We start from the raw sequence: 19,121 nt of genomic DNA, 5'->3' as shown, positions 1-19,121 counted from the left end.
TCAGAACCAGGGGCATGAACAGAACTCTAAAAACCCAAGTGCAAGCATTCATCTTAGTAACTGCAAGAAGATGATGCAACAAAAACTAAGAGGCAGGAAAAAAAATCTGAGGCAATTTGAGTGTAATAAAACATTAAGTCAAAGGAAAGTACTTTGCAACAATTTTAATCTCAAGATTCTCCCAATCTGCAAAAGCCCAAACTTGAAGTATATATAAGTGGACAAAAAGGCTGACCCTGCGGTTTCAATCAGCAAATGTCTACTGTGTTCCACAAATAATAATCTGACATTCCTGAATTAGTCAGAAATGATAACTAGGTATTCAACTGAAGAAATACTGAAAATCTGATAATTTGATTCAGTATTTTTGCCATATGCCAGAATGTCAATTTTCTATTATGATGTGAAAACTGGATGGGGTAGAAATCCTGATGACGTAGCTACACACAAAACAGCTTCAATACAATTAGCTTCAAAATAATATTCACAGATGCATAGTATATGGCATAAGCACAAAAAATGAGCTGCACCTTAAAGTGTTTACTGATTTTAGAGAAAATTACCTTTAGGCAGTCCAAGCCAACATTCAACCTTTAATGAAACTGAAATCAAGTTTATGAAGAACAAATCTCGGTCTAACTTCAGACCAGAAATTAGGTTGAAAGGCTAGTAATCAAAAAAAGATACAGTTTTCCAAGTCATATTAATGGTACCAAGTTAAGTGAGCCTTACAATCATTTCAAATGCAAGTCTGCAGAACAGACTCAATGTAATGGCCATTCCATAAACTTGTGTGCATTCAACAGGAAAATAAAAGCAAAAAGTTTAGCAGCACACGGTGGCATAAAACAAGAACAGAACAGAAAATTTAGCTTGCAGCTTTACAACCCACTAAGTTACATACTTGTGTCACAGTAACAATCCAAGCATACAGATACATGCAGGTACTTAAACAGCAGAATTTCTACTAAGTGACCCTCATTTTTTAAGCTGAAGCTCTTCATCTTCTAAAAAAGGAAGGGGAGCAACTTGGTGGACATGCAAATGAAATGGTGCATGTCAGAGACTTAGTGTTTTAACAGGTTTTTCATTTCAGTGAATCCATCTGGATTCCCAAACTTGTTTAGAAGGAAGAGTAGGACTTGTTTATGCTTTTCAAGCTGTGGAATAAGCAGAAAGAAATAGAAATAGATAATTTTACTTTTTTTTAATTGCTGATTTCAGATCAGGGTAGATCCTAACATGACAAACTCAGCTAAGTACCATATTAATTCAATAAATATATATTTCCTTTGGGTTGTAAAATCTTCTGGAGGGGGAAAAAGCTAGCAGAATTGTAGCTGACTTCCCCTTGTCCAGGTATGTGTCCCTCCCCTCCTTTTTCTTTTTCCTGAAGCAGCTTCCTCAAACCTAATTGATTAAATACTCAAATTAGGACTGAAATCAGGATCTTAAATTAGACAACAGAGAAAAGTAGCACTCCTGAAACTTCACACTCCAAAAAAATGAAGTAAGGGCTGTCTGTGGGGCAATGTACAGACTAATGAAGTCTGTGTGCTCGATACACTATCCTCACCTCAGCTTCAGGGTGCCCTAATTATTACCATATATTAAAAAAAACTGAGAAAAAGTGTCAGGATGTATTTCACACAACTTCCATGTTTCAGTTAGTTGTTATCCCCCTACTCCCAATTTGCTTCCTACACATGGTTTCTTTTGAATTCTGGAAACATAAGAAAGAAAGTATTGCTTGGACTGAATCTTACTTGCACTTTTAATTCCGTGCAGCAGCAGCTGGTCTCGCCTCCATTACCTACAAAAACCAAAGTAAATGAGCAAAACACACAGGTACACAACTTCCCTAATTTGAGGGGTGACACGTGGCATTGTCCAGGATTTTTAGAAGGAAAAGTCATTTCGCCACCCCATGTGCTTACAGGTTCTTCAGAATAAGCAAACTGAAGTAATTAAACCAAAGTATGTACCTTGATGTTCACTATGCAAGTTTTCAGCACTGCAGGGTTTGACCAAACCCTCCTTTAGAAGTTTGTCAGCTATATTCAAAGAACCATTGTCAAAATGTTTCTCCACTGTTACTAAATTAACATTTCCATTAATCCCTTTCACTGTAATTGTGACACATTGCTTCAATAGTAGTTTTTTCAACTTATCAAGCACTAATGGGGACCACTCAGCTTTCTCTATTCCTGCAAAAAAAAAAAAAAAAAAAAGGAAAATCAAGTTTGTTATATAAATAATTCCTTTAAGATATAACTTGAATTGTACATACGTGTTTTGGAAAACATGATGCTAAATTTTCCTAATATAAATAGCTTAAATTCTAGAGATAATCAATTAAAACCATGTTTTCTAAACTAGCTTTTGCCATGTTTACCAATGTATTGTTTCAGAAGATCAACATGTTGTTTACTAGTTTACCAGTATTAAGCAATGAACATTACCACCAGAACAGGTACAAATTTATAATGTTCAAGAAAATCAGTCAGGGTTTTTTTGTTTATTTTGGGGAGGTTTTTTTTACCTGCAAGTGAACATGTAATTGTCTGAAAAGGCAGCTTTAAATAGGAATCAGTGATTGGCAGCACCTTTGAAAGAGGTAAAGTTTCTGTGTTTCCATAGTCTCCATACAGTACTTTCACTGCAGACTGAGAAGCTTCCAGAACAACAGCTCTGTACCAATTGCCATTACCTGTAAAGATTGGGACAAGAACGGTCATATGTGAAGAATCCCTCATAAACACAGTTCATCCTGAAAACAAGAAACTGTGGTGGATATATAAAAGGCCAACTGACAAGAAGCACAATTAAGAGATCCATAAGCACTTTCAAGTTGGTGTTTTTCCTTTGTCTAAAGCAAAAACGAAAGCTGTGTTTTACACTGGCCAAAGAAATGGAAGGAAAATGACTGTCTCACCTGAAAATTGAGCACAACAGGCTTCACCCAGTTTTGGCTGGAAGGGCTGTTTGTTACAAGATCTACAATAGTCTTCCAGTGAAGTCAGCTCCTTAAAGAGCTTCTTTTGACCTACAGAAAATACCCAGATTCACTAACTAATCACATTCAGGTATAATGAAGGGCATACTTAAGTTTTAAGCCCCTCCTGCTCCCACCTTTGACAGTATTTTCCTACTGTCCAAGATACATTTCTACACAGTTCAGTTCACTATACACATTCACTTTATTAACTAGCTTGCAACAGTGACTTCTTACTGGTATTAGGAACAATGAACACTTTTTCTTACCTCTATTTTGGACTGGTATAGCATAGAACAAGTCTGGGCTTACAACTTCTGTTACCCAGACAGACATGGTTTCATCTACAGACAATTCAATTGACTTCCAGTGCCCAAGTGAGGTTGCTAACAGAAATTGTAAGAAAATGCAGTGTTATCACTGTCCCCCAAGCATGCATATATATATATATTTTAAGGAACTGTTATTTTATTTTATATTTATAATAACTTCTTGAATTTCAGACACAACTACATGTCTTCCCTTCAGGAAGACAAATCTAAACCAAGATAATTGATGCTTACTTTGCTGTTCATAATCTGTTTGCATACAAAAGCAGCTAAAGTAAAAAAAAATCTCAGAAAAAATGAGATCTTGAAAAGCAAACATGAGAAAAGTTTCAGTCATAGAAAACTTCTCTAATTCTCACAAACAGCATTAATTTAAGATGAACACAGCTATTTTTATCTTTCTCTTTTTGTCTGTAATGCCACCTGCAGGGCAGCTGGTGCTCAACTGCAACAACTGACAATGCAACCAAAACTGTGCATGGATATTAATTACAGTTAAACAAGAAAATAACAGTTTAAGGCTGGAATACTAAAAACTCTAGTTAAATCTAAAAGTTAACATTCCTTTAATTACCTTTTTGGTCAATAGAGTTTTTTGGAAAGTTGTTTTTATCCTGCAGAACTTCCTTTACAGCCAATTTTTCTGAAGTTAGTATTTCATTGATCATTTTTGGACAATCTGTGGAATTGTCAGTAAGCACTACACCTGCCCCATCTTCAGAAAGGGAAGTTACTGTGGCTTGAAGCTCTAACCCTGAAGTGTACCTACGAAATCTGGTTGTAGCTTCTGGATTCCATTTGCTATTTCCAGGCTTTATACCTAGGAAGTAAAATAACTGTTAAAATATCTCCATTCATTAATACTGACTTTCCTCAACATTATAATTTCCTTAAAAAATACTTTAAAAACATTTTTTTAAAGCACACCCTGAAATATCAAGGCTACTTTTACTACCCTAGGGAAATACATTGTCCTTCATCCTGTTAACTGCTCTTCCTCCTTTTTTCTAAATGACCACATTTCCTCAGACTCCCAAATTTTTCCTTCTATATTTTACATTTCATCCAAGTAAATCCTTTGCCTTAGCACAAACATTACTATTAAGACCGTCGTTGGATCAGTATAACAATGCCTTTTTATCAAAGGAGCAGAAAAAAACCTCAGTGTTTTAAGGGTGGGTAGGTGGGGGAACTGCAAAAGACACTTCAATGAAGTGTGGTTTTGAGCTTTTTCCTGTTTCCACATTTTTCATTTTTAAACCAAGTACACTACATCAGAAAGAAAGAAAAATTCTGCAGAATTTTGAATGGTGTGGAAAAGGACTTTGCAGAACATTGAGAAACAGCAGTACAGTGCCAAACTCTTCAGGAGTCAAATGAAAGAGAACTGAAAGGCCAACTTTCTTCATTAAAACAGATTAGCTCCTTTGCCTGCAAAAATTTTGAGAAATAAAGTTGCACAAAAGCACATTTACTCCTAGCAAGGCAACAACCAAAAGCCAGTAAGAACTACAGATGAAGCAGAACTAAACAAGTTCCCTTTGACCAGTAAAGCAGTAAGCAAAGTCCATGCAGATCACTCAGAGAACTGGCAGGAGCTGAAAAGAGAAACAAAGAAACCAACCCAAAAGAACAAGAGTTCGGCACACTATTCCCTATCATCACCACCTTCCCCCAAAGCAGCAAGTCTCTAAATGCAAGAGCTCTTGTAAGAGAAAGAATTTGTAAGAAGATTCACCTGAGAGCCAGCATTTAATTGCTTGAAATGGAAGTTCTAGGAATGAGGATGAGATCTGTCGGATATTATCCAGTGGTACTTCCTCAGTATTTCCATAGTCCACAAAGCTCACTTGAACAGTTCCATTTAAAGTGACATTTTGCACCACAGCACGGTACCAGTTACCATCCTCTAATTCGAAAAAAATTTAAAAAAAATTAATATTACTTCACACATTTGGTAAGTCTACCAGCTTTCATTTTGTAATAAATAAATAGAATTCTTTGCTGTTCTCTGCCAATGCAAACTATCAGCTAATTTTTCATGTTCACCCTATAAAAACAAAACTATTTTAGTCTGTTACTTGCCAGAGTAAAAAGCACAGCAAGGGTCTCCATTCTTAGGTTCAAAAACATCTGGTGGAGTTTTCTGACAGTATTCAGACAATGATTTGTTAAGTGAGTTTAGAGCAAGTAACTCTGAAAATTAGAAAGAAAAAAACAAAGATGAGATCAACAAAATAAGCTGACTTGAACTTGTATCAATACTTTTCACTGTGCAGTTTACTTGTACACCTTCAAATATATTCCTTGACTACATAAGTCAAGGAACAAACATCCCTCGCTTTTTAAGAGCTGCCCCATATTTTTTGTTTGAATGCCTTTGGCTCCCACTTCAGCCACTGAATTTTGTCACATTCTTTTTCTAGCATTTAAAAAGCCAGTGGCTATCAGAAGTCTTTATACAGACTTCTGGTAGAGAAACAAGATTACTTTTTAACTAATCCAATAGGAAGTCACATCTCAATGGCTGTGTTTTCTCACTTTCATGTTACAATAATTGTATCTTTTTAAATTTTTATAAATTCCAAGAGAGTTCTAGAAGAGAGCTCCAGTAATTGTTGTCTTGGCACAGGGAACATGACACTTATTTGCTTTTATTAACAGAATCACTGAATCATGGAAGGCTGGAAGAGACCTTCAAGATCATCTAGTCCAACCATCAACCCAGCACCAGCATCACGACCCCTAAACCATATCCCCAAGCGCCACATGCAGACACTTCTTGAACACTTCCAGAGACAATGACTCTACCACCTTCCTGGGCAACTTATTCCAATGCCTGGCCACTCATCCAGAGAAAAAAATTGTAAGATATCCTTTGGCTAGGTTATGGTAACTCTTCCACTTTCCTCTACTGCTTATCTTCAACATTTTCAGATTTCAATACCATGATCCAATTTGTCACTCCACTTGTATTCTTAGATAAAAACCTCAGAGAGAAGCCTTTGTGCTATAAGCTTACTTGATATAGTAATTCATTAGAACTACAATAGATGACAAATCAGAAAGCAAAGAAACGATCAGAAAGAATAAAGCTGAATAAACTTACCATGGCTGTTTGAAATCTGACAGTAGAATTCTCCAGGATTGTACACTGTACACACTATGACACTAAGCATTTGATTAAGAGTTAACTTAACCCACTGGCACATTCTTTTGTTCGCTGTGTCCTCTAGAGAGGATAGAGAAAAGCAGAGAATGAAAAGAAATTAAGTAACTTTTACAGGAAAAAAACCCATCCTGAATGCTCATTCATGTCCTCAAATTTCTTGTTGTAAATTGTCCAACAGACAACGAGCGAGAGCCTCCTTGCAGAGTAAAACCACGTAAGAGAAATATGCCAGTTGTTTAATGTATTTCTTCACTACCAAAGAGAATAAGCCACAGGTAACAGGGAAGAGTAATCACACAAAGAGGTAATGACTAGGTGGCAACAGCCTGAGCAAGAGGGATACTGGGGAACCTTGGTCCCTGGAAACAGGGCAGGGAGCATAGAAAAGGGAAACATCTGTCACCAAAACTACTGGAAACAATCTAAGGAGGAAGAACAAAAAAGATTACTAGAAAAACTGGTTGCAGAAATTTGCACTGTATATTATGCTCAAGTACCTGACAGAAGCTTGTAGAATAGATCATGGGAACATAGACCATGTTGTAGAACAGATCATGGGAACACTAAATCATGGCACACTGGAGAACACACTGTTTAAAACCTGCATTCAGCAGCTCCCGCTCAGTGAGGGAAATTTAAAAAAGGGGAGAGGTAACCAAGAAACCAACAAAGTGCAAGGTCTCTATGTGACCTTGAACAAGCTGCAAACTGCTTTGAGAAAGTTTTGCTCAGTTTTCCTTCCCCCTCTCAGGCTCAGTTTAAAGGCATAGAAAGGCACAAGAATTAACTTCTGGGCATAGGGCAGCGATATGGGATACACATCACAAAGTCACCCCAAGACAAGGAAAATGAAGATGAAAACAGAGGAAATACTATTTGCACTAATGGACAAGGGCATAAGAACAGGCAGGTGATAATTAGTCATATCCTACTTCAACTGGAAACTGTAAGAACTTCTAACCAGAGTAAGTACCAACTTCCAAAAGCAGGCAATTACAGCTTTGTTAAGTGTGCACACCTGGACACAAACACATACAGACACACAATTTCTTTACTAAGTTGCCATGGCTAAACTTCAGATTTGTGAAGGCTAGACTTGATGAGCCAGTCTGAAAAGCTCTTACCAGTTAAGAGCTTGCATTCTCTGTATCTACTCTAGCAGGAGGTTAAATAATGCCAGTGCAGCAAGATGTGTTCATACTCACCATTGGCTTGCTCAACATCACTCACTCTGGCTGCTGGTAAAGCCATCCTCAGTTCCTCAGCTGCACAGCCTTCCTTGATGAGAAGGCTCGATATATTCACTACTGGAGTAACTGATGCATCTGTAAGCTCCACCACAGATCTAGAACTCTCTTTATTCACTACTTTTACTGTCAACACTTTGTCTTTCACCAGTTTTTTCATGTAAGAAATAACTTCTGAGGTCCATGTTCCTAACGGTGGCTTTACACCTAGAAAGTCACACAGGAGGGAAAGGTTCTGAGGTCAGACCCAGTCTCACCAATGTGTGCAAAGGTACAATAACTGCGAGTACATTATGAAGGATTTGTCACATTTTGTAAATGTGCCATGACAGTTAAGAATTCTGGAAATAATGCCTACCATTACCTCCATCCTTCCCCATGTTTCAATGTGATGGTTATTTAGTACCACTTGTTTTCCCCCTATCTAGTTTGAAACTGCTTATCATTTACTTCATACCTGCCAGGCTACATCTTATGGCTTGAGCTGGCAAGTCCATTAAGCTTGGAATAATAGGACGAAGTCTGGCCAGTGGAAGAGAGTCAGAATTACCATAATCCATATAGTCTACCAAAACAGTGTCTTCAGAAGCATAAGCTCTAACAGCAGCACGATACCAAAGGTTGTCTTCTAGAAAGGAAGATACAGATGTAACATCTGAGAACAGAATGGGGTTTTTTTGACAGACCAATATAAAAATATATCCATTTCCATACAGTTCAGGACTACCAGGTGTTGGCTAAGTAGCATTTCGAGAAGCAGTCTATCAGAGCAGCATCATTCCATATAACCCCATTTCTTCTCTGCTTTTTTTGGGGCCTAAAATTTCAAAGATATACTTATTTCCAACCCTGGAGAAACAGTACTTAGCAACATACCCCAAATTTCTCCATGATCTGTTAAAAAGCTATTCTAAATAATCTGAATCCAGTGTTAAGAGTTTGCTCAATAAAGGGACATTTTAAAATTGGTATTTTATAGATATAATTTTTTAAATCACTATCAAGCATTATCCACAGCTAAAAACCAGCGGTGAACTCTATATGAAACATTTCTAAACCTAAGTACAACATATATCTTTCTGGTAATACATTTAAGTGACACAGCTTAGTACTTTCACTCTGTATTTACCTGTGAACTGGGCACAGCACGCATTGCCAGCAGCAGGACGGAAAGATGGACTACTGGGAAACTGTTTACAGTATTCATTAAGAGACACTTCAAGCTCAGTAAGTTGACCTGATGTTAAAATACATAGGTTTTGGAACACAGCCTGTCTTGCAGTTATCACAAAATAATTAAGCTCAAAGCCTGGAAGACATCTTGTAGTCAAATGGAGATTATTTCAAATGTTTGACATTGATCAGACTAGGGCTCTTCAATCAGTAGCATCAAAGAGAGTCCTCGTGTGTGTCTGAGGAATCACAGCACTGAACAGACAGGGACACCAGTGATGGACTTTTTCAGCGAAGGGACAAAACTGAAGCCAGTGGAAACTGAAACCAAGCTAGTAGAGGCATGCCAAGAAGAAACCAAGGAAGACAGACAGCCCTTCCAACAACAGGCAGATGATGAGGTAGGTCACTCCTTCCCAAAGGACACGCTTTGCTATTGATTACCCAGAATTAAAAGGCTGCACATGGACACAGAAGAAAAGCCTACTGTAGGAGATACACCAGATCACCTCCAGTTGCCAAAACTCTTTTAGCTGAAGAAAACCTGCTGGCTGAGACAGCACTGGGAGGATGAGAGATCTCACAACGTACTCTGCTCTTTATTCTCCCCCAGACACGTGTTTATGGGCACTGTGGAAGATACATGTGAAGTCCCTGCAGACTCATGCTCTGACCCACTAGAGAGTCACGTTTTCCTCTATCAGAAAACACCAAAGCAGGGTTTGGGCACTGACTTTCTCATACTCACAGATTTTCCCCATGCTGTGAAACAAGAAGTTCCGTCCATGCACAGTCCTTAAGAAAACGCTTGTTAAACAGTTACGGGGAATAATGAGGTATATAGAAATAAACAAAGTCATTACAAACTCAAATGCATTTCTGGAACACCCGAGTGAACATATTTAACATTAAGTATTTGTGATACAAATTGACTTCAGACTGCTAAAATCCAAGCTATATCTTTTTTCTGCTTTGCACTACTCAAACAAATTATCACCTTTCAGAGTAGTAAGTGATACTAACAGCTAACACTTCCAGAAATTATCCTCTGTACCACCATGGCTCTTAACTGACTGAGGCATGGACTACAGCTACATGGAATGACCATTTCAGGTCAACCTCCAACACCAGCAGTACCTTCCTCCAGCCACTCCCTACCAAAGAGAAAAATGCCATACTAGGCATCCTACATCCCATTTCCAACCCATTACTTACGGGCACTTTGCATCCGCTGACAAAAAAAGGTCTCTGGATTTTGAATGTGGGAAACCACACCAGAAAATTCATCTCCAATACTTAAAGAGACAAACTTGGCAATTGAATTAACACAGTGAGGAGAGTCTTCATCCTCAGATAATTTTTTTTCACTTCCCTTTGAATGGTTTTCTGATACTGTACAGAAAAAAGAAAAAAGATTGCCAATCAAAAGCTAGTTGACTTTGAAAATATAAACATACTGAAATAGTTTATTCTTTTTGTTGATGCTTTGGACTTTGAAGACTCCTGTCATACTGTGAAATTAATGCTCACATAATAATCACTAAACAAATATTTTATACTATTAGAAAGTAATATGAGCTGGTATGAGCTAATGTCAGTAGTAACCTGAAGGAATCTCCATTAGCCAACCATTTAAAGTATGAGGTGATGCTAGTGAGCAGCTAGAGTATCATGCAGCACAGGAGGACCTAAAATTTCAAAAGTTTAGTTTGATTTGCTTGCTTACCTCTTGGAGAGTCTCCTCTGGCATCACTTCCTGGAGTTAAATGCGACTTCATTTCTAAGGGAACCTTATTTAGGCAATCTTCTAAAACAGACATGTAAGAATAAGTGATTAACTATACAAAATAGCCATCAGTTAGTTTCACTTCAGAACCATCCTCTGAGCCAGACCTATATCCCTATCACAAGGTGAACACGTTTATTTATTTGCTCAGCACTTAATATGTTTAAAATGTAAAACAAAAATAATTTCAGACTAGCTCAACTTCTTGAGTCTTCTGAGCACATTCACAGCTCCAAGACTGTTTGACTTCATAAAATGAGCAAAGCAGTAACAATCAACATTTAGGTGCAGTCATTAAAGACTGTTAGCTGAAAAATTCATTACAGGTTTTCAGACACAAGGATTTGTAACTCACCTCATTATAAACAACACTGAGTGTGTAACGATTTAGTTAAGACGTCTTTGTAAATCTTGGTTTCTTAGCTATTACATATTCAATTTCTGATGCATGAAGCAGTATTCCAAACTTTCAATACCATTATTTGCAAATGAAAACCTCAATACAGGTGTTTCAGTAGCTTGTAAAGTCTGGAATGAATGTGTGGAACACTTCAAGAATGCAGTGGTATTTATGTGATCTTCTCTCCAAAGGGTTGGAAGGTTATATATCACTTTGCCACTAGTGCGCTGTGAAGCAACCAAATGTGAAATAAGCACAACCCTGAATCAGCTGAATTTACATGGGACCAAGGTGACTCATTCTCTGACAGACTGCACAGTACAACATGGAGATAAGCTTCCTGCACCTGAATAAATTTAGCAAGCTAAAACAATCAACCACCACATCCTTCGAAGTTTCTGTGGGCTGCAGATCAATGAAATGAATATGCTCTTGGCACCACATTGCTCCTGCTCTGCAGCCAGAGGAAAATCTGAACAATAGAATCTTCCACATGATAAAAGGTACACCTTGCATGCATTGATCTGCTTTGACAATCAAAGCCACCCAGCTCAACTGAAAATCCTAAGTCTGACTCCTCAAGGGTCTGGTGCTTTGTCTTGCCTCTCACCAAGGCTTCATAAGCTGGAAATACAAACATGCTTGTAGTGTTCTCCCACTGCATACAGAAATATCCAATGATTGTTCTTTCTTTGAGGTCCTTAGTGAGCATGTATGAAATATAATGAAAGCTGGTAAAATCCTACATGGAACTAGAAATTGATACTGCAATTTTTAAAGAGTTAAAATGCATGAGAAAGAAACAAAATGGTACCAAGTTTTCATGCATCTATTAAAACAGAAAAATAAACAAGATAATCCAGAACACACTGAAGTTAATACAGTCCTATTGGAAAAGTAATGTCACTAAAATTTAAGGTTATTAAGCTTAACAAGGTATTTCATGCACTGACATTTTATGGAAAGGTGAAATAAAATTAAATTGAAAAACAAAAGTCAAGGGAGAGATTGGGAGAATGACAAGAGGGAGGAGGGCAAAAGAAAAAACACTTGCCTTTTACAGGTGTTGGGGAGGGATGTGAACAAAAAAGCCTTAATTGTGTTGGGATTTTTTACCCACACAACCAAGCACTTACCAGAATCTGGAAGAACAACATCTACAGCAAAACTCAACCTCACTTCCTCCTGTAATATATCAACACCAGTTACTGAAGAGTGCTTTCCCATCAGCTGGGGAAAAAAAGCTAGCAACGCATTTTTTCTATCCTTTTCCTTTTGGACCATAATTGGCAAAGAAACACTTAATGGACTGGAAATAATTATAATTAGAACAAGAGGGGATAGCAGATTATTCCCCCCCATCTAAGTGACTAAATAATTAAGGCCTTCAGAAATATTGTCTCGCATATTAAAGTTAAAGCTGTTGTTGGGGATTGAAGTGCTATCAATTCAGCTAACTTCTGCTCTCTCTTCTACAGAATTGGGAAATTAAGTTAAACAGCAAGAATCCCCAGAAGCTGAATTACTCTATTTGTAACAGGTATAAGTTATGTTTAAACTGGAGTTGTTCAGCTGTAGCTCCTTGTAATAACAAACTCCAAGAAACAATGCAGAGATATACCGAACATCAATGAAAAACAAGAGCTGAAGACTCACACATTCACCTCCTCACACCTGTTTTATAAGACAACTGAGCTAAAATTCCCACTTATGATGCTCTCATAAATAAGAAGAATTTAATTCCATCTGCTTCCTCGTAACCTTAACACCTCAGAGTAGATTATAGCTACTGCTTTAACTGCTGGCATCCATTTTTAAGAAGTCTAATAATTTAATGTAACCCACATAATTATCATTCAACATGCAATCTAAGCTCTCTTACTTCTGCAGAACTTACGTAAGCTTCAAAAGGTGAACAAGGGAAAAAAAAAACAACGTTCTGTTCTTTGAAAATAAAGTGACTGCAAATTTTTTATTCATATTGTACAACCATTTGGTATAAAGGGCCCTCACCATCAGTTTCATTAGAACAGTCACAAATACACACACAGCAGGAACTAACAGGATGAACAGAAGTCTCATGACATGAGTAAATCCTTTCGAAATTCCTTCAAAAAGTTAAACAGATGAATAAGCTACTTCAAAGAAGTACATGACAAAGGAGTTCTACAGTGCAAAGATGAGGCTAGTTGGAGGTATGCCTATTTATTCCTCTTCATAAATGTGATCCCAAGAAGCCACAAGGACAGAAAAACCAACTCCTGCAGAAGAGTTCATAAGAAGACTGGAAGAAATGTTTGGCTCAAAGTAAGATCAAGAGAGGCTTCAAAACATTACAAAGGAGAACTTTAGCCCTTTAGTCATCTTTAGTTCCTTCTACCGCAAAGGAACAACAGCTTATCTGCATCTGTTACTGTATAATACTACATTAACTGTATTTCTCTAATAAATTTCCAAGGCTCTAAGAATCAGCTCATGGCTTTTTCACAGAAACAAGACACCAAAAGTTTTCTGAATTGGACACACTACATCTGTTTCCTTCCCAAAGTATCTCTCTAGCAACATCATACATGTCTTTGTTTTTAACTTTTTCACAAATATTTTTTTCAAACAAAAGCAGGGTTGTCTGATAGTGCTTCTAAGAGCTCTAGAACTAACATTTTTCTGAATGCTTCTCCAGTAACTTTTCATTCGAAGCACTGATTGTTCTAAAAGGAGCAACTTGTCCCTTTCCTGTACAGGTTAAATTAAGCACACTGCCACTCACACCAGATCCATTCAAGACATAGTGAAAATTGTATTCCATACCTTAAGATGAACTCCCGTCTTGGTTTTGCTATTACTTAAACTGTAATCAAAGAAAAACATGTCAAATTTGAAGAACAAAAGACTGACAAGTAGCATTAATAATACAATCTACTTGCAAATAGAGATAAAAGGCTGTGTTCATTGTACATGATTTTTGCCAATACTTATTCCTTATCCAAGAAAATGCAGAATTACAAATATGGTAATATGTAATAATGACAAGCACAAGATAATGCAGTACTAGCCTAAGAAAAAGCAACACATTTTACTGCAAGAGTGCCTTCCCATGGTCATTTATGTTGTAGTGGGAGGGATATTGTCTTTCTATGAAGATTATTTGGCAGAACTTTCAACAAACTTACTTCTGTTTAACGGGACCACAAACTGCTCTATGTGCTGGCCAATCTTTTTTCTGACAATCTGCAGAGCAATAGTATGTTTGCAGACACTGTGAACATCTGAGCTTTCCTAAAAAAAAACCCAAAAAAGATAAAAAAGAGAAGTCTGAGCAAAACACATATTGGAAGGGACAACACCTGTTTAAATAATTGCTTTACAAAACACCTCTCCTGCAATTCTAAGCACATACAAATAGCTATTTGTATTCACATACAGCTATCAGACATTGTTGCCCCAATGATCCAAATTCCTTCTACATTTAAGGAAAAAAACCCCACCACTTTTGATAAAGAGATGCTCTCTTCTGCTTGCCAGTTCTGTTACTCTAACTATATTCTGAATAGTCTATACTTGTATCTGAGAATTGAAAATATACATCCATTTTAAGGTACTTCTGAGCAAACCTGATCTGGTTTCACTGATAAATGTACTGTATGTCACAGACTACAGGACAACAGGCACTTACCAAACAGACCACAATGACGGCAAGTGCCCCCTTTAGGGGGTGGTACTAACAGACTCAAGAAACTCTTATCATAGCAAATAGAAAAAGCACTCTTAGAGGAATATTGCAATTTCTTTGGCTTCCCATTAATCCAATTAGAATGTGACACCTGTGGAAGAAAAACCTGAAGTCATTCTTACTGTAAAAAAGCTGCCCATTAGGGTAGAAATATTCTAATATACAAAAATATGACAACAAAAAGAGACAGAACTTCAAAGTTCTAGAAAGAGAAATACATGCTGATAATTTCTGCTGTCTAGAAATGCTCAGAATACTTGGGGCAACTATAAAGTGAAATAACTCACAGTATTTCCTTTATCAGCTGCAGCTATGCAGTTCTCTCTACCAGTTTTGTCTTCCATAGAACTTCCTAGAAGCAGAAGTATTTGCAAAGGGATCTGATTAACAACACTAACACGTGCCTATGTTATGGAATATTTGCAGGAAGAAACAAGGCTCTTGGCTACTCCTACTATTCTGCCAGCCCCTTTGAGTGAATGCAGATGCCTGGACCATGACACACTCTGGAAGTCACTTGTTTTCACTCTGATGCCATATTTATTCAATAATGCAATCAGTGGTATTACTAAAATAACAGTTTCACCTTCTGCGCTTATCACTCAGTACTGAGAAACAAAACACTCTGAAACAAGAGATTCTGACTTTCCATTGAGTGCCTTATAAACCTTGTGGTCTTCCCTGCGAATTTTATCTTTACCAAACAACTCTTACAAGACATTCAGCTTAGCCTGCATATCAATATACTAAGAACTGTTTTTTCAAGTTTCATACTAGGAAACTAATCCACCTTCAAAGAATTTGTTTCTGTTCTAGGCTACACAAGCCATTCAGAGCTTGCTCCAGTCTGGCAGGCCTATCCAAGGTCTCCACAGAGACAACATAAAGCTTACATGGCCTTTTCCTCACACCTGGAAGCAAGTTAATCTTGTAAACTTTGCCTGAACTAAAACTCTTGACTAACATGAAATCAAATTGCATGAACTCTCCAGGCCCAAGATGTTTGTATACAAAGCTAATTCAGATCTGCCAAAATGAAGCCTTTCCCTCTCCCCAACTTGGAGTAAGAGATCATGGATCAGACAGTACAGAGGCACTAAAGAGGCAAGAAATATTGCTGAAGGAACTGAAACTCCCACATATTGGTCCAAACTCCCTAATACTTCAATTATCCTGGTGGGGTTTTTTAGTTTCTAAGGCATTTCAGCTGGTACAAGTTTCGATAATTAGGAATTGTATTTATAAGCCATACTCATACTGATGATGTGTATCAATAATCAAGCATATACACAATCACAGAAGAAAAAAGTCAAGATACCTCTGTCAATCTTTGGACAAAGTCTCTCTTACTGCACCTGTACTGCTGTTAAAACTTTCTCTACTGTTTCTGCACTTGTCAAAAATACCCTGTATTGTATGCTTACAAAATACTGGTTTTTATTAGATATTTCAGAAACTCAGCCTCAAAACTAGAAGCTTTTCAACAGTAAGTCAGTACCTGTGACCCTGTTGCTTAAATCTCCATCTGTAACTTCATTATGTTGAAGATTAAGTGGTTCTGCCATCATGTAAAGGCTCACATTAGAGTATGACCAAAGGTGGCTGTGGGCCAGGTAACTGCAAAAGCATGGATTTAAAGATTAATTCAGGCAGGCACACAAAGTATTTTTGGGTCATGTTCTGAACATATATTTAAACATTCATTTTGGAAGGCTAATTCTCTACCATCTATTTCATTTGTTTGCACAGCAAAATACTTTCTGCATTAAAGATCTCAACAATGAGCATTACAGACTGAATGATAAAAATTCCTTTAGGAGAGAGGAACACACTGACAAGCAGGAGTGGCCATCACCACCTACATGTGAAACTCGCTGTCTCTCTGTGGAGAAGACCTCACTGTACTTTCAGTAAAAAAGTTTGCAGTAATAAAAAGCACACGCTACACTCCTGGGTTCCTCATGGCCAGGAACCTAAGGAGAACCATTGCCCTGGACTCTGCTGAAATGCATTTTCAGCACCAAATCTTCCAAATGATAACATACAATATAATTGTTTTAAATGAAAAATATAGGAGAAAACAAAATAAAATAAACCTGCAAATAAAGTAGTCTTCGAAGTGACACTTCAAACCAACTCAACCAGAAACGTGCTTTCAACAACTGCAATTTAACAGGTGCTATTTAAATTAAGTCATTTTAATTAACTCAGAATAAAATTAGACACCCCCGCCCCACGGCCTCCAGCCAAGCACGCAGCCCACCCCGCCACCTCCGGCCCTCTCTCCCCTCAGCAAAGCGCCCACCCCCGGGCCGCTCCCGGCTCCTTCCCCGGGGGAAAGCGAAGCACCCACCCCCTGCCCCTCTCTCCCCTCAGAGCAGCGCTCACCCCGGGCCGCCCCCTGCCCCTCTCTGCCCCCAGAGCAGCGCTCACCCCGGGCCGCCCCCTGCCCCTCTCTCCCCTCAGAGCAGCGCTCACCCCGGGCCGCCCCCTGCCCCTCTCTCCCCTCAGAGCAGCGCTCACCCCGGGCCGCCCCCTGCCCCTCTCTGCCCTCAGAGCAGCGCTCACCCCGGGCCGCCCCCTGCCCCTCTCTCCCCTCAGAGCAGCGCTCACCCCGGGCCGCCCCCTGCCCCTCTCTGCCCCCAGAGCAGCGCTCACCCCGGGCCGCCCCCTGCCCCTCTCTGCCCCCAGAGCAGCGCTCACCCCGGGCCGCCCCCTGCCCCTCTCTGCCCCCAGAGCAGCGCTCACCCCGGGCCGCCCCCTGCCCCTCTCTCCCCTCAGAGCAGCGCTCACCCCGGGCCGCCCCCTGCCCCTCTCTCCCCTCAGAGCAGCGCTCACCCCGGGCCGCCCCCTGCCCCTCTCTCCCCTCAGAGCAGCGCTCACCCCGGGCTGCCTCCCCGCCGTCGGCGCTGCCCACGCGGGAGGCCGCGCCCGCCGCTCACTCGAGGACCGTCGGGGGCAAGACAAAAAGCAGCGGCCCCCAGAGGCCAGGGACGTTTCTAGCCCCTCCTGGCGGGTCCGAGCCGCTCATTCCGCCCCGCCCAGGCGGGATCCCGCTCCTTAGGGGCGGAGCGGGGCATGTGCTACTCGGCCGCTGGCAGCCGGCAGTGCAGCCATCGCGGCACTCGCGGCCAGGGAGGCGCGGCCGGAGGAGACTTCCATTACTCCGGGTTCTCCAAGCCCCATCCAACCTGGCCTTGAACATTTCCAGGGATGGGGCATCCACAACTTCTCTAGACAACCTGTGCCAGGGCCTCATCATCCTCACAGTAAAGGATTTCTTCCCAATATCTAATCTAAACCCGCCCTCTCTCCGTTTGAAGCCATTCCTCCACGTCCTATCAGTACCTGCCCTTGTAAAAAGTCCCTCTTCAGCTCTCTTGTACTTTTAGGTACTGGAAGGTGCTCCCAGGTCTCCCGAGAGACTTCTCCAGGCTGAACAGCACCAATTCCCTCAGCCAGACCTCATAGCAGAGGTGCTTCAGGCTTCTGAGCATCTTTATGGATGTAACCAGTAACCCCAATTTATTTAACACAAATTCAGAAAATGGCTGTGAGATCTAGGCAAAAAAATGAAATTCAATACATAAAATTAATGCATTTGTGTGGTGATGCAAGGTTTTTTATTGTATTTTCATATGTTCTCTGTACCCCGATGGTTCATCCCTACCTTCCCCACTCCTATTCCCAGTTGGTTTGCCCCAGACCCAAGCCGCTCCCCCAGTGCTCCCTACATGGTTGTTCTCCTCCCCTTGTTCTGGCTCTTTCCCTATCAATCACCCAAACCCCTCCTGTTGTTCCCGAAGGTTCCGTGTCCATCACCTGAAACCTCCCAGTTTACCCTTATATGGTCCCCGTCAATCCCCCGAGACCCTACCGCTCTGGATACCTCCCCCTTTGGAAATCCCCTAAACCTCGACGCCCCATTGGGGCATGTGATCCCTTTCCCTCCTCCCCTTGAGGCTATTGGCCTAAGTAAATGTCTATCCTTGGCCCTATCCCTCCCCTAAGGATTTCTATTGGTCCCCTGTTAAGCTAGCCCCATTTTAACACCTCCCTTTATAGGATGTTCCCCGGAGCTGTTCTGGGCTCGTCCCCTGTCAGTTGCCTCCAATAAACTTGGATTATCCCGTGTGGCAAGCCTCCTTGCTACTTTTTGTCCTCTCCCTCGTCCTGACTGCTGACAGCTACTGTGTCTGGGGCTTCAGCTCCCCTGAGCAGAGCTGAGCTCCTGAGGAGCAGCTTTAAAGCTCCCCGCTCCTGCTGCACACCACTGCAGCTAGCCTGGA

At 40.1% G+C, this 19,121-nt stretch overlaps 1 protein-coding gene across 1 annotated transcript; it reads right to left on the bottom strand.

Annotated features, from left to right (window-relative positions):
• Positions 1-148: 148 nt before the first annotated feature.
• Positions 149-17,863, bottom strand: TDRD1 (tudor domain containing 1). Its single transcript, XM_069020066.1, is given in 23 exon segments — positions 149-1,160; positions 1,767-1,813; positions 1,986-2,207; positions 2,543-2,710; positions 2,936-3,046; positions 3,265-3,381; positions 3,899-4,144; positions 5,063-5,233; positions 5,410-5,520; positions 6,434-6,556; positions 7,702-7,950; positions 8,201-8,371; positions 8,873-8,980; positions 10,132-10,308; positions 10,643-10,723; positions 12,239-12,287; positions 13,911-13,950; positions 14,273-14,378; positions 14,776-14,923; positions 15,120-15,184; positions 16,331-16,449; positions 17,716-17,798; positions 17,801-17,863. Coding segments are annotated over 23 exon segments (2,868 nt in total). The 3' UTR covers positions 149-1,067.
• Positions 17,864-19,121: the final 1,258 nt, after the last annotated feature.

The sequence above is a fragment of the Aphelocoma coerulescens genome, chromosome 6, assembly GCF_041296385.1.
Source record: "Aphelocoma coerulescens isolate FSJ_1873_10779 chromosome 6, UR_Acoe_1.0, whole genome shotgun sequence".
Taxonomy (NCBI): domain Eukaryota; kingdom Metazoa; phylum Chordata; class Aves; order Passeriformes; family Corvidae; genus Aphelocoma; species Aphelocoma coerulescens.
Note: the sequence above shows the minus strand (reverse complement) of the source record. Positions and strands in the feature narration are given on the sequence as shown.